The sequence below is a fragment of the Eufriesea mexicana genome, unplaced genomic scaffold, assembly GCF_001483705.2.
Source record: "Eufriesea mexicana isolate 0111107269 unplaced genomic scaffold, ASM148370v2 scaffold18118, whole genome shotgun sequence".
Taxonomy (NCBI): Eukaryota; Metazoa; Arthropoda; class Insecta; order Hymenoptera; family Apidae; genus Eufriesea; species Eufriesea mexicana.
In genome coordinates, this window is record NW_016925437.1 from 64873 (window position 1) to 87426 (window position 22554).

Consider the following 22554-nt stretch of genomic DNA (forward strand, 5'->3'; position numbering starts at 1 on the left):
ATAGGAAAATATATAGTTGTGTAACTATTTGTATACTTGTATAGTACTTGCTATAAGTACATTGCAAAATTAAAAAAAAGGCGGGGAAATAGTCGCGCATTTTCGTGTTTTCTCGGAAGTTTACGCCATCATATCTGTAAGCGAATAGCGTCTCCAACGAAAGGGGCGACAAGTGCCACGGTCGAACTATTTACTTGAATCTGTGTGCGAGTCGATTTAGTGTGTGGGTCAAAGCGAAGGGGCAAAAAAGAAGTCACCCAAGGAATCACTGCCATCACACGTAAGTAATGAATATACACCTAATACAGTGTGAAAAAAGGTCGTTCTCGTCGATACAAATATTCATAGTTGTGAAACCTCTGCATTCAAATTAATTTTCCATAACATTGGAACTGGCGGTTGAGTACGATACACTATAAGCTGTAATCATGTTCCGTACAAAGTGGTAACACGCTTTACTTTGATATTTTTGCTTTTTCTATAAAAAACATGTCGTGTTTAATCGTAATATGTTTAAATTTTCTCTTTTCAGTAAGGAACACGATCATTCATCTTTCTATCAGTTCTTGCAAATGGAGCACAGTCATAAGAATACCGACTGTTATTTTTTCTATTATTCAACGTGCACAAAGGTATGTATTTATTATTAGCAAAATGTACGGAATGTTTATTACATTTAATTGTCACAATGAAATTCTACATCCTCAATAGATTTGTTCCATATTGTTTCTGATACATTGAATTCGTGAGGTTAGATCGGCCATGTTGGAGACAGGTTCTACGATATCCTTCTTTTTAAAATAATTAGTAAATCACTTTATTTATTTATTACAGAATTGTTTTTGTTTCTTTATTTCACAATTATTTTAACTGTTCAACTATTTTAAAGTATTTAATTTGTATTGTTTGTTTTGTTCATATTTGAAGAAATTTGTGTCATTGATAATTTTGTTACTAATTAAAAATCGTGATATTTAGCGTTATGTATAAATTGATATGAATTTATTTTTGAAATGTGTTACAAGAAATATAGAATATGTTATGTGAAATAACTTTAGATATTAAAAGTTCTGATTATAGTTTAAGTTGCAGTATTTACATTATACACGAGCACTGCAACAATTGATAGTCATAATATAATTCCTTATTATTTTATACTTATTATACTTTAACATATCTTTATTTTATAAATTTTCACTGTCATTAATTTATTATTATATTTATAGGGGGATAATTGTCCATTTAGACATGAACCATCTGCCTTGGGTTGCGAAACAATGTGCTTATATTGGAAGCAGGGTAAATGCCGCGATGAACATTGTACTTTTAGGCATATGGAATTAAGGGTATGTATATTTTAAATATAAGAAATAATAAACTGTTAATCAAATGTTTAAATAAATTATTGATATTTAATTTTTATTTTTTTAAATAGAAAAATCGTAAGTTGATTCCATGTTATTGGGAAACACAACCAGGAGGTTGTAAGAAACCACACTGTTCATTTATGCATAAAAATGCTCGTACAATTACAAATGCCCCCATTAATCCAGTGAAAAATTTTGATTTAACATCAAACACAATGAATCAAGAATGGTCGAATCGTCAAGGTAAAAATATCTTACTGTATAGGATGTTTTAAAGTTAAATGATCAAATTATGTCAATATAACTGATGGTTTTTTTAAAATTACTGTATTATGTGTTACATACTATTAATATTGCAAGAACGGATTATTATTACAATTAATGTGTTTTGTTAATTCAGAAATAAATGACATTTTCTATGTGTATTTATAGAATGTACTGCTAGAGTTTAACTGTTTAAATTTAGAGCATCCATGACATTATAATTCTACCAAGTATTTTTAAATCGATTAAGTATTATATTGCTAGTTTTGTTTATATTATGAAATATTTTTAATTTTTAATAGATGACACAAAATATGATGGTAGTAGCACTGAGTCAGATCAAGGTAGGGGAAGCAGTGAAGCAGGCAGTTTTATTGGCAGTCCAGCTGTTGATCCTCTTATCGTCAAATTTGAAGAAGGTATGAGGCTTTACTAGCCCCCCCGTCCATCTTTCAGCGTACATTACCTTACGTCGGCTACTCTTTTCCTTCCACCTAATCTAAAAATGAGCATAAATATTCAAAATGCACTCAGTATTCCGAGCAATCTGACAATCCCTAATAATGTTTCTAACAGTCTCAACATACTAAATAATATCAACATTACGAACAATTTGAATATACCACAAGCTAATGTACAAAACTCACAAAGCTCTCCTTGTCATCATGCATTATCATTTTCTCATCCTCAAAATCTGCATTCACATTCTCCTGGTCAGTCACTATCTCCATTACAAAATCAACAGAGTTCTCCACTCCTTCAGCAGCCATCATATTCACCTATTCATACTCAGCCAACTTCTCAGCCGCAAACATCAAGATTTCCTTTCCCATACCTTGAAATGACGTCGTACAGACGGTTTTAAAGTTGCCAGGAATGTCCTAATCGTAACAGTATAAGTTTCTATCGACCAATAACCAGCATAGAAAAAGTATGTTAATGAAATACTAAGACATGGGAGAAGAATACATATAAAATTATATGAAACAACTAGACATTGTCCTACAAAAGCTGGTGTAAAGTATTGTATAAATATGTACAAGCATATACAATACTTTATATAAAAAGTGAGAAGTTATACTTCCTACTTTGCAGTAAGAATTATCATAGATTTTTATATTGATTGAGCACCAGGAATGTTAGTACATTTCCGATACTTAATCGATCTTCACTTAATTTATTTGATTCAGATATACAAATTAATATGACTAAATTATTTAGGAAAGAAAAAGAAAAAAATATTTAGTCTCTTTACAAGAAAACAGCTTAAGCTGCATCAATGTCATTGAAAACTTATATAGTATTTTGCTAATAGTAATGGCTTTTAATAGTGTCAGATACATGTTGATGTTTTGTAAATTTCCACAAAATAGTTTTAAATTTCCTCTTCAATAATAAAGACTGCACTACTTAGAGTTCATTGATACATATAAAATATTAATAGTTTTTATTTAGCTTACATAAAAGATAAAAAAAAATATAAGAAAGAATATATATGCAAGAAGATATTTCATTAGTTAAGAATATATAGTAAGAAGCAATAGGCGGTCTATATCGTCGTCTTTATTATTGGATAGAATAAGATCATAAAATCATATTGATATGTGAAAGATTTCTTTGAAAGATCATTTTAAACATTTGTGTACATTACACTTTAAAAATATAGTCAAAGGTGTGTGTTGTTTTAATATAATGATTGATTACATATATAATTTTGTATACACATACAGTGTATATCACAGGGAAGAGGGATAACATGCAACATTTAGATTGATTCAATGACACTGTGTTCTCAATGATATTGGTTTAAAATTACTGGCTAGTCATAATTGGAATTAATATTTATATTTGAACACAGTTATGGTTGCATTACCATATATCATGAATTAGAAAAGTTGAGAATAATTGTACTGCCGAAAAAGAGCATGGTGACCTAATCATAAGCTAAAAAGAAAAAAAAAAAAGAAAAAAAATATAACAGAATAGAATAAAAAAAAAAAACAAAAAATAAAAAAAAAAAAATGCTATATCTAAACTTTGCCTGTAGCCCTCTAACTGCCTATGGCTATCTTTCTCCAACGGCAGCGCGATGAGTCTTGAACTTTCCCGAATGCCGCACAATAGAAAAAACAAGATCGAAGTACCCACATCTTTTCGTTATGCTATAACACTAACGACATATGAAACTATACCGGATGAAATAAGAAGATAGCTATGGGTCGTCGCTTTGCCACACACACACGATTTGAACTCGCACAGATTTTTTAATAATCAATTCGATATCCGAGACTGGTTTAAGGTGAAGCAATTAATTTAGTTTTGAATGGAAACTGAGTTTTGATGTGTTTGATCGTTTGAAGAAAGCCAAAAAGGAAATACTTTTGTTAGAAAGATATGCTTGAAGCATAACCTATTTGTGCAAGGTGATAAAAAGAAAAAAAAGGAAAAAAAAAATGATGTTTCCAATGTACCTTAACATGTATTAACTTCTTATGTTCGTGATTTTTAGTATGGTTATGCTTTAAGCTTAATAAAGCGTTAATCGATGACAAAAAATTATTCGAGTCGAATACTGCCTCAGATACACGCGCACATACGTGCTTTTTTTCTCGTGTAACATTGCATGTATTGTTACATGTGATGTACAATAATGCTTTTCTTTTAAAAAGAAAGATAAAGGCGAGACGAACGAACAAGAAAAAGAAATACATAAGTTTTCATTTATAGGGATAAGCAGTATCCGATTCAACCGTAATATCCCAGCCTGATTTATATAGCGCGTACACACTAACTAATATGATAAATGCCTTCATATGTTTTGGCTTCCCACACGAATTAGCGAATTTTGATATGGCATGGGATAATAATAAATAAATGAGCAACAACGGTAGACGAAATTTGTTATAGCAGCGTATAGACTGTTGCGATCAAATTTTTTTGCGTTATATGAACAGAAAGAAAATCGATCGCAAATTTTTGAAATGTATGAAAGCGACGAACGAATCGAGCTGCACGAGACAATACAAATCTTGAACTAAGTTAAACTAAACTAAGTTAAAGAGTTTGTCTTTTGAGTTCGAGTAGTTTTCACCTTGCAGCATGTTTCATTTGGCATGAAATGGAGAGAAAATCTCCACAGTGAATGAGAACGAATGACAATTAAGCTAATAAACGCATCGGGAGAAATTTTTGTTCTAATGACTTCTTTTAAGAAGTTTTATCAAATTTATGGATAAGCCAGTGTTAATCGTTCGATCTCGACCGAGGGAAATTTTACAGGTTAGATGTTTCGTTTCTTGTGCTGATGATATCTTCATTCGATTGTGCTAGATAGTCTTGTGCTTCGTTCTCCTTCGATTAAGGAGAATGAATTTCCTTTCACCGAGCATGAAAGGAAGTGAAGTGCGTGGAGATCGCACGCAAATATTAAATGATTGAACAGCGACGTACGACATTATACAATATAAATACAATAAAGCTACGAGCATAAATATATAAATATATATCTTCATAAATATATATTTATGTATTTATATGAAAGTATACGCGACATAGAGAAAGGTATAAGCGCTTGCGCTAAGAAGATGAGAGAATTCCTAAGGGAAGAGAAATATGCGACTTTATATCACGTATTGCATGCATACACAGATACATATTTACATATACGTACTCTTAAAAAAAAAAAAAAAAAAAAAAAAAAAAAAAAAAAAAAAAAATATAAATTTTGTTTCAGTCGCATCGTGGTCGAGTAATATTATACGTCGCTTCGTTTATTATTAGAATATTAAAAAGAAAAAAGAAATGTAGACTTTTTCGACATAAGAATATTCTAGATTCCAGTCAAAGCAAGAATATATATGTACATATATATATCTATATATATATCTATATATATACATATATTCCTTATTTTTATTACGGAATACTATTTGCGCCTAGATCCGCACAAGAGATATAATGGAAAAAAAAAGTTTAAGTGTAATCTTCATTACGAGACTACCGTACAGCATAATGAAGTAATAATTATATTCTATTTAACTGCTAACGATATTATTCACGATCGAGATTAATCGTCGCCGTGTTAAAATGTCATCATCGATCTCGCAAACGATGAATTCGGAATTATTATTAATTCTACGACTTTATATGGGTAGAATTCTACGTTCTAGTGCCTAGACTTTCGTCTTCACCTCCTACTGAATTTCTCTTTCTTATTTTAATGAAAGCAACAAAAAAAAAAAATGAAAAGAGAAAAAAGATAGAGAGAAAAGAAAAATATATTCGTTTTAAAAGTTGCACGAAATATTTGAAGGATGAATAACGTGACTTTAAATCTCGAGATAATGCACTAGGATCTTTTGATTTTGTATGTAATTCTTGAACGTAAATATGCGAATGAAAAATATGTGATCTAGATCGAGAAACGTGAACGGGGGAGGGAGAGGGGATGAAAGAAAATGAGAAATGCAAATATAAGCATGAAAAAGAAAGATTGTATATTATAAGCGAAAGATTAGGCGATGTGAGGTGAGAAAGTGTGTGTATGTGCAAAGAAGAAAATATTCCTTAGTTTTTCGTTTCTTTTTTTTGTTGTTTATTAATTGTTTTTCTGACCAAGAGTTTTGCCAGGGAAAAATATTAATTTTTTTAATGCTACAAACAGTTATGTATTATCGTTTTCGAAATCTGATCTTATAATGTATTCTTGAATTTAAATGTAGAAAAAAGAAAAATCCACAAAATATGTGATAAGAGCGCACGGAAGAATATAATACATGCAGAAAGTACCGAGTCAGTTCGATAATTACAGGCCTTTGTAATTATTGATATTATTGCATGAAAAATTACTTTCCAATGGTGTTTTGTAATATATATTTGCGGGTAACGTAAAATAGAAGATCATGTTCGCGGGAATTAAAAGTAAGGAAACGAAAGATAGGAAAAAAAGAAAACGAAAAAGGGAAGAAAGAAATTAGAGGATGGCAAAAGACGTATTGAAAGAAAGAAATTTTAATAGGTATACTATCTAAAAAAAAAAAAAGTACAGATCCGGGGCGAGTTTCTCTGAATGAAAAATGATCGTTTTAAATGCAACAAGATCGTCTTTTGACGCGTTCTCGTGCAGAAAGTGCAATTATCGCTTGTTCTCTTCGTAGTACAAGGCCTGTAACGCGTGTCACTTCTTCGCGAGTGCGTGTGTGCGTGTTTATTGAGAGACGAAATAGTTGTAAAAGTGCTAACTTAAAACGTGTTTAACGCAAGAAGAGAAGGAAAGAAAAGAAAAAGAGAAAAAAAGATGAGCAGCTGGACTCGTGTCGCCGGCGACGACCTATTAATCACTATTTATTAACCGAATTTTATAATATGTCGTTTGTTTCGTTTGCGTCGCGTACAACCAACCAACTGATGCATTCAGTCGCTATTATTCATTATCGGGAATATCAAAAAAATTGATGGGAGAATTACGTGAAGTTTGTCGTCGATTAAAAAGTTGATTAGAAACATTGTTTACTAAATATTTGTTAATTCAACACTCGTTCTAACAATTTAAGTTCTTGTTTTCTATTGTACTTTATAAGAAATTTTGCCGTGAATCCTTGTAGTTTATATAGTGAACTTTATATATAGCTTATTTTTTTTTTCTTTTTGTTTCATTGGATATATGGAGCATCAATATTCTTCGAAGATTTCGAATTTTAAAACTTTCCTTTTTTTCCCTTTTGTAACGTACTTCTGGAGTTACGTGTTTATTTCTTTTCCCTCGTATTAAGGGCTATTTGACGCTGGTTTTCTTTTCTTTAATTTTTTCTTCTTCAGTCTTTGGTTGTTTTTCGTTTTTCTTTTTTAATTTTTTCTTTTTTTTTGTAATTGTTGGTTATCGTGTGCGTCCAGCTGCAATCATTGTTCTTAATCATTGTCCTCCATCCGGGAGATGGACCTTTATTCGAATTATATTATATTACTTCGTCGATCGATGATTTTTTTTTCTGTCTTGTTCCTCTTCCTTTCTTATTTATTGTTACTGCTGCAATTGCAGTGGTGCGACCGTTATTATTTGTCATCCGCATCTCTGTTGTATTGATATTGTTACTTACGAAGATTTGCGTTTTTTTTCCTCCGATTGTAATGCACGTATACCGTGACGATTACGTTCCGGAAGTCACGTGTGCGATCCCTCGATTAATGACAATTTCGAGATTCGAACATTTGTCTTTGTTTCAATCGTTCGTACAGATAAAAAGAAAACCGCAACATATTGTTAAATATGGACATACTACTTTCAAGATATATTGAATATTAAAATAGAAAAAGAAACTTAAACGGTACTTAATGATCCATTTGTCCCTCGAAAGAATGAAGAAATGCAAGAATAAGAGAAATTGTCGTTACATTCGTTTATAACTAGTTGGAAAACACTTTGGCGTTTAATAACGAAACAAGAGGCGAGCAGGTCCCTTCTTCAATTTAACTAATAAAGAGGGATTTGATTGAAAGTGTGATAGAGAGAGAAAGGGAGAGAGAGAGGGGGAGAGAGAGAGAGAGGGAGGGAGAGACTGTGAGACCGAGAAAAAGAGAGAGTGAGAGAAAGAGAGTGTCAGAGAGAGTCAGAGAGTACACGAGAGCGAGAGGAAGAGTGGGAGCGAAAGAAAGGGGGGGAGAGAGAGAGAGAGAGAGAGAGAGAGAGAGAGAGAGAGAGAGAGAGAGAGAGATTTATACGCTGAATATTTGAACATGCGATAAATAATTCCATACTAATCGATGTAAACGAATGGAAAACATTAATTTTTACCGAGACGATTATTTGGATTTCAATAAACTTGATGCCATGAAATGAAAGGGAAAATGACGCCAGTGTGACAGAGACGGTTTCCTTAGTTTTGTATTTGTATTGTATAATAATGTACGAGTTGTGCTTTCTGCGATTAATCATGGATTAGTTGAATTAAAGACCAATCGTCTTTGTACACTGGTCGATTAGTTCTTGATGCTATTTCTTTGCATTTGTATCGAATTCACTCATCAGAGCAAAGTAAGACTATCACAAATGACAAGTGATAATCCTTTAAACAAACGGAATCTTATCTTTCGTCCTATTTCTGCATTTGTCCAGGGAAAATAATTGAGAGTGGATTGTATATTAATCTCTCTTGAGAGACAGATTTAATCGGTTTCATTTTAAAGTTATTTTTATTTCTCTGAACGAATAAATAGTGATTACAACAGATGTTCCCAGTGTTGAGATAATGATCGTATTTGTGATAGTTTTTCTTTTAAACTGGCGATACACTGCGTTTCGATGTTTTTCAGAACTTCTATTTATGTTTTGCGATTTGAATTCGCGACTTGTGTTTTTGTGAAACTTGGAATGCTTGCCGTTCTTTTGCGTAGAGATTGTATATTGCGACTCTTGAAATTGTGAATTCCTCCTAGTGACACATTGTGTATATTTTTTTCACGCCCGGAATCATTCGATCCACGTGGCAGCGAGTGGATGACCGATTTAATTTGTAAAATGTTCACAAACATTGTACCTAATTAAAAAAAAAAAAAAAAAAAAAAAAAAAAAAGAAAAAAGGAAGAAAGAAAAAAGATTTTTCGACAGCTACCACAAAAAAAAAAGAAAAATATTAGATGATAATTTCATTCGAAACTCGGATTCTCTCGTTATTCTTTCATTGTTGAATTTTTTCTTTTGCACAGCGTTGGTATCATTGATCGAATCTTTGACTGTGTTGTGTCATTACCGAATATGTCTCCACGTTTTCTTATTTTTTGGTAAAAAAAAGAGAAAAGAAAAGGAAAAGAAGGAAAAGAAAAGATAAAGAGAGGGCGAAAAAGAAAGATAGAACAAGAAGGATATTTTCTATTGTTCACGGATTGACTCGTGAAGTACTTCTCGATTGTTTTTTTTTATCACACTTGGAGATAGAACTATGAAAAGGTGAAATTAAGGATAGAGAAAATACCCAAAAGCGACAAATTTTTAAAGAGACTTTTCAAATATAGTCGATTAGTAAACAAAGAATGAAAGAAAAAAAGATAGAAGGAAATAAGAGAAAAAAGAATGTATGGAGACAATGACGACGACGGCGACGATAATGATTCACCTATTGGATTTTAAGGATAGGTCAGGAGTATGATTTAATTACCTGATCGATAAAACGGAGATATCCGTACAGGTAGATTTCTAATATCCAGGGATGGTGCTAGTTTCGTTCATGGCTTCTATAGAGTTAAATTGTAGGAAATCATACCGTTTTAAAATGAACAATACAGAAAAACGTATTGCATAGAAAGAGAGTGGAAAAGAGAGAAAATAAGCATAGAGGAGTTGGCTGCAGGGAGAGACAAAGATGGATCACCCGACGGTTTATATCCAAGGAGTGTCGATCAAAGTATTGGAATTGTACTATACTCCTTATTTCTATTCCGAAACAAAATTTACTAGTTTAGAACTCGAACTTTCCCCTGTAAGTTCTATCGGAGATCGAAGGCTGCTTAAACCTATAATAGAAACGATAATAACACGATAACAAGAATGATCAGAGGTGCAGGATTCGACTTAATCGCTAATCTACGATCATAACTCAGTTTAGAGTTAAGAACCTTTAATCCATTTTTGATGTTAAACCATGCTTGGATGGCGCTGAATAGAATTTCTAAGCGAATTAAACAACAAAAAAGTGATCAGTTTTTTCCAGTATGCAAAATAGCTGTAACATGTTCTAAAATAAAAAAAAAAAGAGATGGAAATGTTTCGAGAAAGATAAGGACTCTAGCAACTCTGTGGAGCATCCTCGTTGATCGATCACCTAAACAGAAATTCCCGCAATTTCGTGGTATGTTTCTTCCAGAGTCGGACAATGAAAGTGTACCGTCTCCGGTAAAGCCGCAGTCGAGGGTCCCTTACTGCAAGACTTATGAGGAGATTCGCCTAGAGGAGATCCAGGCCGAAAGTGCTGCTTACTATTCCTATCAGACCGAGGACTATCAGACCGACGTGGGTGGTGGGAAGATCAAGACACGTAGGACCAAACGGATCTGCCTGTATCCTCCGGTTAGCAAAGACAAGAATGGCGAAAAGGGATTGAACTTTGAGGTTCTCACATTGGATGAAATTCGTCGACGAAAGACGTGCAAAAGTCTTCAGCAGAAGGAGTCGAAGAGGATAGAGCCGAAGGGTACGATCGATGAAAAGGAAGATCGAAAATCAACTGCTGAATTTCTGAAGGACGCTATGAAGACGTTAGCTGAACTTAAGGAAACGATTTCTGTTAGGGGAGTAAAAAGGCCGTTGGAAGATCGTCAGGAGGACACGTCCAAGCGCAGATTGGTGTGCAGCGTTGTTCGTACGAGTTCCATCGTTAATAATGTGCCGCCTGTCAAACTTAGAAGATCTCCAAAGAGGTTTACTTTTCTCGAGAGTGAGATCGAAGAACGAGGTAGCATGAATAGGTTAATGAGTACTGATCAACAAGCGGAGATCGAGGAGAAGACTGCGGGATCTTGTAGGGATAGTCCAAAATCCAGTTCCATGGATAGATTGAACGAGTCAGAGCCTATGAGTTCGAGCAACAAATGCAGGAAGAGCGAAGTGGAGATCAGGTTATGCGACAGTAGCACAGATGAAGATCAGATGCCATTAGATAAAATCGATGAGAGGAAATCGGTTGGTACGTACACCGTGGAAGATTCGAAGGAGACCTGCGACAGTCTGTTAATCGAGGAAGACTATCTGACGCTGGACATGGCGTCAGATGACATTTTGAAGGACATCGACGCGTTACTCAAAGAAAAAACCTCGGTCTGAGGTAAAGGCTGAGACTGGACCGACGAAGGGACAGGTACTTATGAGAAATCGACTGGAATGGCGCGTTCATTCTCCTCGGTTCGATCGTTTCGCTTTCTGTTGTTTATCGATCTACGGAGAAATAAGGTTTCGTCGTTCGACTTGCTTTTCACGCTGTTTTCAAGGTGACAAAGAGTCGTCGATGCGTTCTATCTACTTTTCTTTTGTCACGGATAAGATGAGTCGCTCGACTCGTGCTACGATGTCAATGAACTTTTGTTGTTGGTTCATTCTTAAACACACGAAGAGGATTATTATCGCGTTGGTCTACTGTTGACAAACGAGTATAGTGTTCATGTAGTCATATTTTTTAGTTAGATTGCTCCGTTATAATTGGTATCTCGTTTCACGTGATACGATCGGTTCGTGAACGGATGACGAAGGATTTTAAAGACAAATCGTTTTACTATTGACAATCAGTAATGATTTTGTCCCGTTGACGGTTGGGTGAGAGTCAATAATAGCAAAATTTGTCAATATCCTTACAGTTGAAAATGATTTCTCTTGAAATTTCTTTTTTTTTTAGATACTGTTTATTTAGCAATGATTGGAAGAATTCTAGGAAAAAGATTTTTTTGAAATCCTGGGAAGAATAATTTTCAACGTGTGTTAAAAAATGGTTCGTCAAAGTTGCTTGTTTGTTATGCTGTTTTTTCTTGGTTCGATAATCATGTGGTTTTAATGCAACGCAATTTGATTGGATCCTTTTCTGTCCTGCAGTTTGTATGTTGTAGCATTTGATCAGAATAATTTTTGAAAACTAATGCATTTCTCCCAATTTTTATTACATCTTTTGTAATTTTTCTCAGATCACTTTTCGTGTTTTATTCATTTGAACACATAAAATCAAATCTTTTCTACGTTATATACATGATATATGTACGTGTACAGGGCGATTTGTCTATCTTGAGTACATCAAGTTATTCGTAAATTGTTGGTTGTATGAACAATTGTTCTTAACATTGGAACTATCGATCTGTAATATGTAATAATTAGAAACCAATAATGTTTCTGGTAATTACAAAAATAAAATTTTTAAAAGTCATTTTTCCTGATTTAGTAATTCTAATGTTAAGAACAATCATACAATCTAGTAATATTTAATAATATTTAAAATATTTCATTCTGCAATTCTGAAAATTATCAACTCTCCGTAAATAATTATTATTTGGGATTCAAGAACGGATTGAGATATTCCATAAATTATCTTTAGTGTAAGTATATAATGCTCAAAATGTAGTTATATTATTAGTATACTATGATGAGTATATTGCTACATGTCACATTTAATATACAATTTGTGTTCGAAACATTTATTCATATAATAGTTTACTAGTAATTTAAAATCTTTCTGTTAAATGAATCGCCCTATACACTTGAATAGTTGCACTTCAACACACTTTTTGTTTTGAATTATGTCAAGATATTTGTTAAAAATAAGTTATTAGAAAAAAGCATATTTTTTGTTGTAGCTTTCAAGTTTATTGTCATTTTTATTTCTTTTTATTGGAATTATTTCTATTTTCGAGCAATATTTTTGTTTTGTCACGTCATTGGTGATAATGTTTAATTGCTGTTATATCTACGTGGATTATAATTTGTCAAATAAACATGGAATATGCTTTGAATGAAATCACGAAAAGAATTTCAAAGTTGTGAGTAATTCATTGATTAAAATAATTAAAAATATTAAAGATAGAGATTTATTAGAATATTGAAAATTAAAATAAAAATTTTCGATTTAGCCAAATTTGGTGCAATATTATATAACAACGTAAAAGAAATTTGTATCGATTCTATCATTTTCAAAATAATGGAATGAAACTTTAAACTCTCGAGGACTGGATTCTGGTTTGAAGTTCTATTTCATTCTTTCGAATTATGTAACATTACTGTCTCAAAATATTTTTACAAATATTCAACAACAATATTCTTTTCTTAAACATTTCATTCCATATTCGTGTAATTACTAATGAATTTCTCGATTATTGGCCAATCGAGGCGTAATTCAGGTTGAGGACGAATATAATCCTTTATGGTTCAATTACCTTTGTTCTCGTACATTGCTGACTTGATACAATTAAATTTCTTAAAATTTATTGTATTCTTATAATTTTAGTTTCTTATATATAAAGGTGTCGGGTTTCTTTACGAGTATTTGGGAAAAGAAGAGAATGTAAATGGATATATAAAATACGTTAGTGTTGAATATTGCGTTTAACATGGGTTTAGAAATAGAATAGACTTATAAGCAGGACAAATGTTGAAAAATGAAATAAATCTTAGAGATAGGTTTTAGTCTTTTAAACTGCCGGCTTTACAGGGGTCACCTCAATAAATTTGGATAGTCATAAACTGGGATAGTCGAATGGTATTCATTATTCATAATTAAGTCTCAGGAGTGACACAGAAGAGGAAGGAAGTGCATTTCTTCTCTTTCATTATCAAGTCGAAAAGCTACATCCTCATATAACACTAATCAAAAATACGACACCACTTCTATAATACAGTTTCATTAACAGGAAAACATTAGAATTTACTCAGCCAGGATTAAAAAACAAATAGAATTTGAATAATTGATCCTCTGCATTCTGTTGTCGTCATTGCGGTGACATAAATAACGTGCAAATTGTTATTTAGTTTTATTTTCATCTGTGAAAAAATAGAAACGGAGAGAATGTTATATATATAAATGCACAGTAATTTATAATTTTTATTTTTTAAATAAAATTTTTGGTTTCCAAAAATTTCTCATTGTAAAATGGAGTATTGTATCCTAACATTCTTATGTATTGGCATTCTTGAACAATTGTGTCATGAAATTCTCAAAATGCAAAGGGTTAATTAAGATCAGACATCAATCAGTAAACAGAGACAGATCTCGGATCGCAATTCGAGATTGAATCTTGATCATCTCTCAGTAGGATGACATGATTAATTTGTACAGGTTTTGTAAATATATATAAATTCAATATGTCATAATATATTTCGTCATCTGTTCGAATCATCTCTTCGATTATTAACACTAGAACTATTGACCTGTAACGTGTACCTAAGTATAATATAGATATATAATAATTGTTACGACATGATTAAAATATATGATTAAAATAAATAGGTATATAATAAAAATAATAATATAAGAATATAATTCAATAATAATAATAATATAATTACATAAGCAAAAAGTCTGAAACCAGTCATTCTGACTAATTTAATAGTTTTAGTGTTAATTTATTCGAAGGTCATGACACATGTAAGTGATTGCTACCCTAATTTTCTCGTTACTTTGCATTGTACCATGTTGTTGCTCTTCGAGGTGGTTATGTCAAAATTTTGTTATACGATATAATTATAAATGTATTTAGAATTTCTCATGAAAACCATAGTTTGTATAGGAAGAACGATGTCTGTGGGTTTAGGTCTGGATGATTTAATATTGATTCTTTAATCAACTCCTCTATTCTTCTGTTGATTATCTTGCTTTCCCTTTATAGTGTCTAGTTTGGTTTTCACTATATTTGCACTTCTGGTGAGAGATACAACAATTATTTGGATTAAGTCTTTTCCAGTTTGTTTGTTACTTATTTCATTATTCAAAATTTTCATTAGATACTCTAACGTACCTCTAGAAATATAAGAAACTCTTGATAGGTTGTTTATATCAATCTTATGTTATTTTCGGTATAGTAAAATTTTATGTATATCATTTCTGTGACGAATTTCGAAATTCGAATTTTGGAAATAATTCTATGGCAAATTTCGAGAAATAATTCCTCTCCGATGTAATTGATATCTTACTGTTTATTAAATGCTCAAGTACAGAGGGTTCAAATATTTACTGGATATTTGGTTTATCAGTGGAACAGCGATATCAATTTATTGTTAAAATTTGACGATTAAAACTAATTATTATTATATACGATATTATATAAAATAATAGTTGTGTTACTTTAATAATCTGTAATTATACAATATTATCGTTATTGTATAAACTATGCGATTAATTAACTTTTAAATACTTAATGATATTTAATTATTCATCATACAAACGAGATATTCCTATACAATTTACACTAATTATATTTTGTTATTATAAGTCTGTTCAATGCTATAGTGATTCACAAAGCACAGGTCGTCTATATTAATATTTTGAATTAATAATGACGAGTAAATAAATAGGATTACATACTGACATAATAATTTATCAGGACACGGATTTTAAAAATTATAGTAATGTAAATGTATGTTATAATATTATCGAATTATTATAATTTAGTTTTTAAGGTTATGACGTCCTCCACGAACAAATTGTCATTAATTGGAAATTCTTGAGGAAATTCTTTCAATTTTGAGATAACAGTAATTTACAATGTTGTGCATGCTAGTCATGTCTTCAACTAGCTCAACAGAATTCCGTGAAAAGTAATTTTGTTGCTGTAATAGTCCTTCTGATCATATCTGGTGTCATAAGAATTTCATAGTAGTTTTCATATAAATAGCATACCAGTACATGCTGACTTTGAATATTTGGATGTCATCGCAGGGAAACCTTTAGTACGTCCTTCATTTCTCTCGAATTGGTTTCTTGAGTCAAAATTCGACTAATGTTACGAGTTAAACTGTCGATCCATAGATTATGTTTCTTCATGTGGTTATAAAACCTGTATTATGTAGTTATAAATTATATTGATCAGATGTGTATGCAATTTTTATATTATTTTTCCTGTCAGATCTATCTTGAGTAACTGGTCCTTATATGAAAAGCGAGTGAATGATGAAGTAAAATCTTCCAGTTACTGGACAATTTCATGTGATTGTTCGAACGATTAACTTCAATAAATTACTATTGAAAGGTCATTCGATATTTTTCCAAATTATATTGTATGGTCCTGTATGTATAATTTTTTCCAAATTATATCGAAGGATTCTAAGACCATTTTGAGCATTTGAAAACGATTCTAATTCTGATTTTCAATTATTACCAAATGAATCTAAATTAGAAGACTCGGATAATTATTTTGTATATATTTTTTGGACTGAGTGCTTAAAAATATGCATGCTGATTAGTTTTTATTATGTGCAGGTAATTTTTAGTCAGCGTACTTCTAGGGTATCGTGATCACCTTTCTGTGATACTTCAATGTGAGGCTTCTGACAAATCTTTGACGATGTCCTGAAATTTTTCTGGTTTCCGACATCGTAAATAGTTATGTATCATACTTAATCAATCATTTGAAAATGTTGAGTTTGTGACATTTCTTGATTATTAACCCCTTCGCTTACAATATCGTGCGAAACACATAGTAAGGAGATCGGGCCAAATACGAGTATCGTGAGCGAGAGATGCGATGTAGATAGGGTCCAACGTAAACATTACAGTTGAGGCTCATGGTTAATTTTCGTCGATATTTTCCTGTTTCACGAGTCTTGACTCGTCAGTTCCGTGTTATTCTTCGCCGCGTTCGCACGAAGAGACTCGACGTGTGGCCAACTCTGCTGTTGATTATGTCACGCGCCATCGGAATTCAAATAGTAAGGCAAGGGGTTAAGGTATGAGAATTCTAAACTTATTATTACAATTATTAGTATTGCTAATAAAATCCTGACTCCAAGGATCTTATTAACAAGGGATTAATTAACACATTCGCAGCTGGTAGTTTCTTCTTAATTTCCTAATACTGGAAAATAGTTAAGGCTCAATAACTTAACCCTCTATGGGCCCGTGTAACTTTCAAGTTATATGCTGATGTATGGGTATTTCATTAAATACTGCATTTAACGTTATCGTCTTGATCACTCCAGTTCGCGATTTTTCTTTCGATAATTTATAATTATTTTTACGGCCCATAGAGGGTTAATAAAATTCAAAAATTGGTTGCTGTAGATTTTTGTCATAGAATAGGAATAAATATAAAATTTTTTCAAATATCAAGTTGATAAATTGTTAGCTTAAATCACACGAATGGCAACCAGAAATTAAATTTGGACGTGAAATCACACCAGTGGCGTCGAATTTGTTAAATATGTTATAGGTGGTAGATATCAAAGGAATGTTATAATTTCTGACTGAAGGTGTGGATTTAGGTGAACATATGAAGAATGTTTATGAAATGCTTGTAGATCAATCTTGTTCATTGAGACCGGATATGTCAGAGGATACACTCGTTTGCGTAATACACTTAGAAAATATAAGGAATAGAGCAAATTTCTCTTGATAAAAATTTATCGATATAGGTGTTCACAGCAAATGCTTTTAAAGCATAAAAATCAGTATCACGAATTTTGAATTAAAGCAAGGTATTTCTTTCTTCCGAACAAATATTCTCCATGATTTTGGAGGGATTTCAATAATTATGCTTATCAGATATCAACTATGCAATCAATAGAATAATATTAATGGTAATATTCAATGCTATTAATAGTTCCTAAATAGAAATTTTCCTGTTTTATTCATTACGGAATATATCTTACTATGCATTTATACTTTGTACAATGTTATTCTGGTTTTTAGTAAGACGAGTAGCTGCACAAACTAAATGATTAGATGTGGATACGAAGAACGAAGTGTACGAAGGAAGTTCAGTTATGAATCACGAAATGTTCGAGTTCACGAAATGATGTTGCAAATATTTTTCTATTATTCCTTATCATCTAATTAATATTTCCATATCCTTATATTCGTAAACCGAATATTCTTTTATGTTTAAAAAAGAACTAATGATAAGTAGAGTCATTTTAAATAGTAGTTTAAAAGTAGAGTATAATTTAATATGATGAGTTCCTTTTTCAAAATAAAAAAGTGAACAATTTTTAACATTCAGCTTGTATGTGTATTGTGAAGTTTAAAGGTTGAATTAAAATTAACTACGTTCTTTGTTATGTAGAATGATTTTAATAGAATTGAATGACTCGAATAATTTGTTATTTGATAATTAAACATTAGAAGAAATGTCGATTAATCTTTCGAATATTTCACATAAACTCTTAATCAAATATATCTTTTAATTTTTTCTAAATTTTTCATTAGGTTAATAATGATGAGCAATAAGATTTAGATAGATTTATTTCTTCCTTCTTGACTAATATCTATTTAAAGCTTTTGGACGTAATTCATGCAATTTTGGAAGAGTTCTGTGACATTTTGCTCGTATTGTGATTAGCTTTATTAGAATATTAATTATTCGTAATCGATTATCGATACTTACTATCGATATTTAGATGTCGCTAGGAACTTGTCCAACAAGATACAAATTGTACCGAAAAGTTTCGTAAGATATTGAAAGTATAAATTAGCAAAAAGAGGTATAGGAAATTAAATTTTGCGAAGAAAATATTGTATAGTATAAAATGTAATTAATTTTAAAAATTGAAATAGTGATTAATTTGAAGATAAATCGATATCCTAGGAAAATTTGAGAATTTGTTTATAGGTTAGATTGATCATGCTTTCATATCAATTTTTTTGATTTGTAAATAATATTCAATTCTCTTCTAATCAACCTACATATGCTTAGACAAGTAAATCAAATTCTAAGAAAATTATTGCGTGTTTTATTTAATTTGCATTTTATCATAAAGGTTAAGTAGAGAGTAGCAGGTTCGACGTTGTTTCTTTCAGGTTAACTTGCGTAGCGAGAAACGTCGAACAAGGTTATGAATAATTATTCATTCTGTTCGACATTATTTCGATAATTCTGCCGGTGACTTTTCTTTCCGGAAGCATAGAATAAATCGAAGTACCTTCTGATGCGATTGTGTCAAAAAAAAGTATTAAATTGGAACAAATATACGATTGTTACATTTGCAACCTATGGGACGTCATTTTTCTTTTTCTCTCTCATAAAACCTCCTACCAAATTAGTTGGTATTAAAACAATTTGAATTCATTATTCTTTAAATAATCATTAAAATTGCAATTGTCAGTTTGTATCTAAAATTATCTAACTTATGAATTATTTAGAAGTTCGGAGAATAATCAAATACTTTTAACAGGAATCGAATAAATTTCATTTTACATCTTGTGTAAACTCGAAAGTATTTAATAAGTAATTTAATAAATAATCAAAGTGTTGTTGAACATAATTTGAAAATATGAATTCAAATTGTTCGAATATTCAAAAATATTCTACAATGGATTCGAGGTTAGTATTTTTAGGTTAGTAAACTACATATTTCTTTAGAACAATTTTTTGGGTAAAAGAATTAAGTTTTTAGTAATTATACACATGGTTAATCATACAGAGTAGTCGTAGATTGGATTTTTATAAAATAAATAAAGCAGTTACTTTGAAGTATTATTTCATACGATTTAAAGCTATAAATTTCTTTTTAAAATAAAATTATTTAAAGTATATACAAATTTAAGAGATAATTTAGTAAGAGACATCAATAAGATTTCAATTTAGAATATTTAAAAAATATAACGACATAGTGGCAAGTTTTTAAATATTGAAATAAAAATAGCCTTAATTTGCAAGATATTAACAATAAAAAATAGTGCTTTTCGTTAAAAATGAATACACGGTTATTATTTTTCGAAATAAATATGTCCAAATAAGTTATTCGACAAACATTATCCAGAAACGAAAATGATCAGTTAAATATTCCATACATGATGGTATAATTTAATAAAATTTACTTTCAACTTGATATAAATTAAAAAAAGCACAAATAATTGTAGAAATTTGACATAGGCATCGAGTATTTTATATTACTTTTATCTGTAAATAACGAAGATTAATAGAATGGAAGAGATTAAGAAGAGAAGATAATCGTTCGTTTTTATAAGGTGAGTGAATTGAAAGGTAAATGGTGGAAAATCGAAGATTACTTAAATGCACACACTATTTATTTCGAATGCATAATCGTACGGTTAACATACCTGGTTTCACGTCATTCTGGTTGATCAAAATCTTGCACCGGATATAAATGATGAATCGATCTCGCTTTTAATCGGATACTTGGGGGATTAGAATCAACTATAATATAAATGTCGATATCTTTACGATGTACACACAACAAACGTTCAATTACTCTTGCTTCTCTTCGGTTCCTTACACGAATATAAATAATACCGACTTAAAAACTATTTTTTTTTACGCTCCTTCATTTTCTTCTTTTATTTATTTGCCTATAGAAATTACGTCTAAGAAACTGCGGTTTAAAATCTCTGCGAGACTCTCTCCATTCTTAACGAGTTTCATCTTTTTTCTTTTACCGATACCATTTTCCACTATTATTTCCTTGCTGTTGTTTCGCAAAAATTATTTCGCGAATATTGTACAATTTTTATTTCATTTGTTATTATACAATTCTTCATGCTCTGAATTGCTTTCTGCGCCGATTCGGATATGAATTTTTCTTTTTTTTTTCTTTTTCGTTTCTTTTAACCTATGTTACGATAAATAAAATCGTCACTTCGAATTCGTGACAAAATTAAACGGTTTGCACTGGAGAACGAGATACTTTAATCACGCTTCTCGTTCCTTAAAATCTTTGAACAAGAACGTTTCCTCGCAAGAAAACACGTACGATGTTAGGAAAGTTTTGTCATATATCAATATAGATATATTTGAGGATACAAATCATTTTTAAAAAATGTGAAATAATTAAATAAATAATTATGAACATAAAAGAGTCAGGGAAGAAATATTTAAAAGTACCTAAATATTTTTCGTACGATCTAGTTATCTCGTATTCCGAGACTTTCTTTTTTTACATATCAATCAATTAAAAAATCGTCGCCACTTTAGTAGTAGATATATGGAATGAAATATATAGAAATTTTTACATCATGTGACGAGTCATAAAAGACATCTTATAAATTAATAAAAACTATATGACAAAACCTTTTTAACATTTTACGTATGTACAAAGCGCTAATAAACGATCGAAAAGTAAATACGTATTCCGAATCTGAAGCGATACATGTCTAATTCAACAATCTTTAATTTCCATGATTTATTCGCAAAAAAACATTTTAATCCGTCCATGGTGAACAGATGTCTCAAAGACCTCTAAGTTTTTCGGTTTCCGCTGGTTGATAATAAGGTATTACACCAATATACCTTCGCTGCCTATAATTACTTAATTACCATCAAAACGAAAACACTTCGTTACGTAAATCCCGCTAACAACATATTACAAAATTTCGGTACCTAGTAGCTTCATTATAAAGAAATTTCTCCCATGGCATCGTCATGGACTACCATGGAGAGCAATACTGGCGAAATGGACGCCACTTTGACCCATTACTAAACAATGTTCATCGTAACTCGCGGTACAAACAAGAGGTTTATTTCGAGAAAAAACTGTACGCGTCCTGAGAACTATTTTACTTGTTATGTTAGAGACCAAGTTAATTGATCGATTAAGAACATTTCTCTCTTATCATTTTTAGCCTTTTCACGATCATAAATTTATACATGGGTAGGCAAAATACATTGACTTGTAAACTAGTGTTTCATATAGAGACCAGCCTTATGTTACTATATGTAAGTACTAACATTGTTTTCAATATAATTTGAAACAAGAATATAGGCATTTAAGTAAATAGAAAATCTTCAGTTATGGTCCTTTTCTTTGTCTCTTTTTAAGTTGGAAAAAAAATATCTAATATCGTGTATTATCAATTAAGATATGCTTTCTTGCTATGAACTTTTGTCATCTAATTTTCTTATGACTGGAGAATGGAAAAACACTGTAAACAGAATAGATCTGATTAGTTAATACATTCGACCTGTTCTTTAATACCTATGTATATACTGTGCAGCTGACGAATTGGATTTACAGATCTTTCCACTCTTCAGAATTTTATCCTGATTTCTCCCAGAAGCTTACTTTTGCTCGATAGATCTTCAGTTCACAAAATGGTCTTGATCGACTGATTCTTTTGGTCTCTAATATGATTAAGAAAAATACAATGGCTAGAAAAGTAAACGAGATCATCAAGCGATAATTATCGATCGTTTATAGTATAAACATTATATTCCTACTGCAGCTGTTTGATTATGCGAATTTTCTGAACGACTTGGTTCATTTTCCTCTTGCAACGTCGATGATACGCGAGTC

General features: G+C 31.2%; 1 protein-coding gene across 1 annotated transcript; it reads left to right on the top strand.

Moving 5' to 3' along the window:
* The first annotated feature begins 428 nt into the window (after window positions 1–428).
* On the top strand, window positions 429–11442 carry LOC108554245 (zinc finger CCCH domain-containing protein 11A). Its single transcript, XM_017909449.1, has 6 exons — window positions 429–445; window positions 533–632; window positions 1227–1346; window positions 1436–1610; window positions 1934–2050; window positions 10487–11442. Exons 1-6 carry the CDS (start codon window positions 429–431, stop codon window positions 11440–11442), a joined length of 1485 nt encoding a protein of 494 aa, XP_017764938.1.
* Window positions 11443–22554: the final 11112 nt, after the last annotated feature.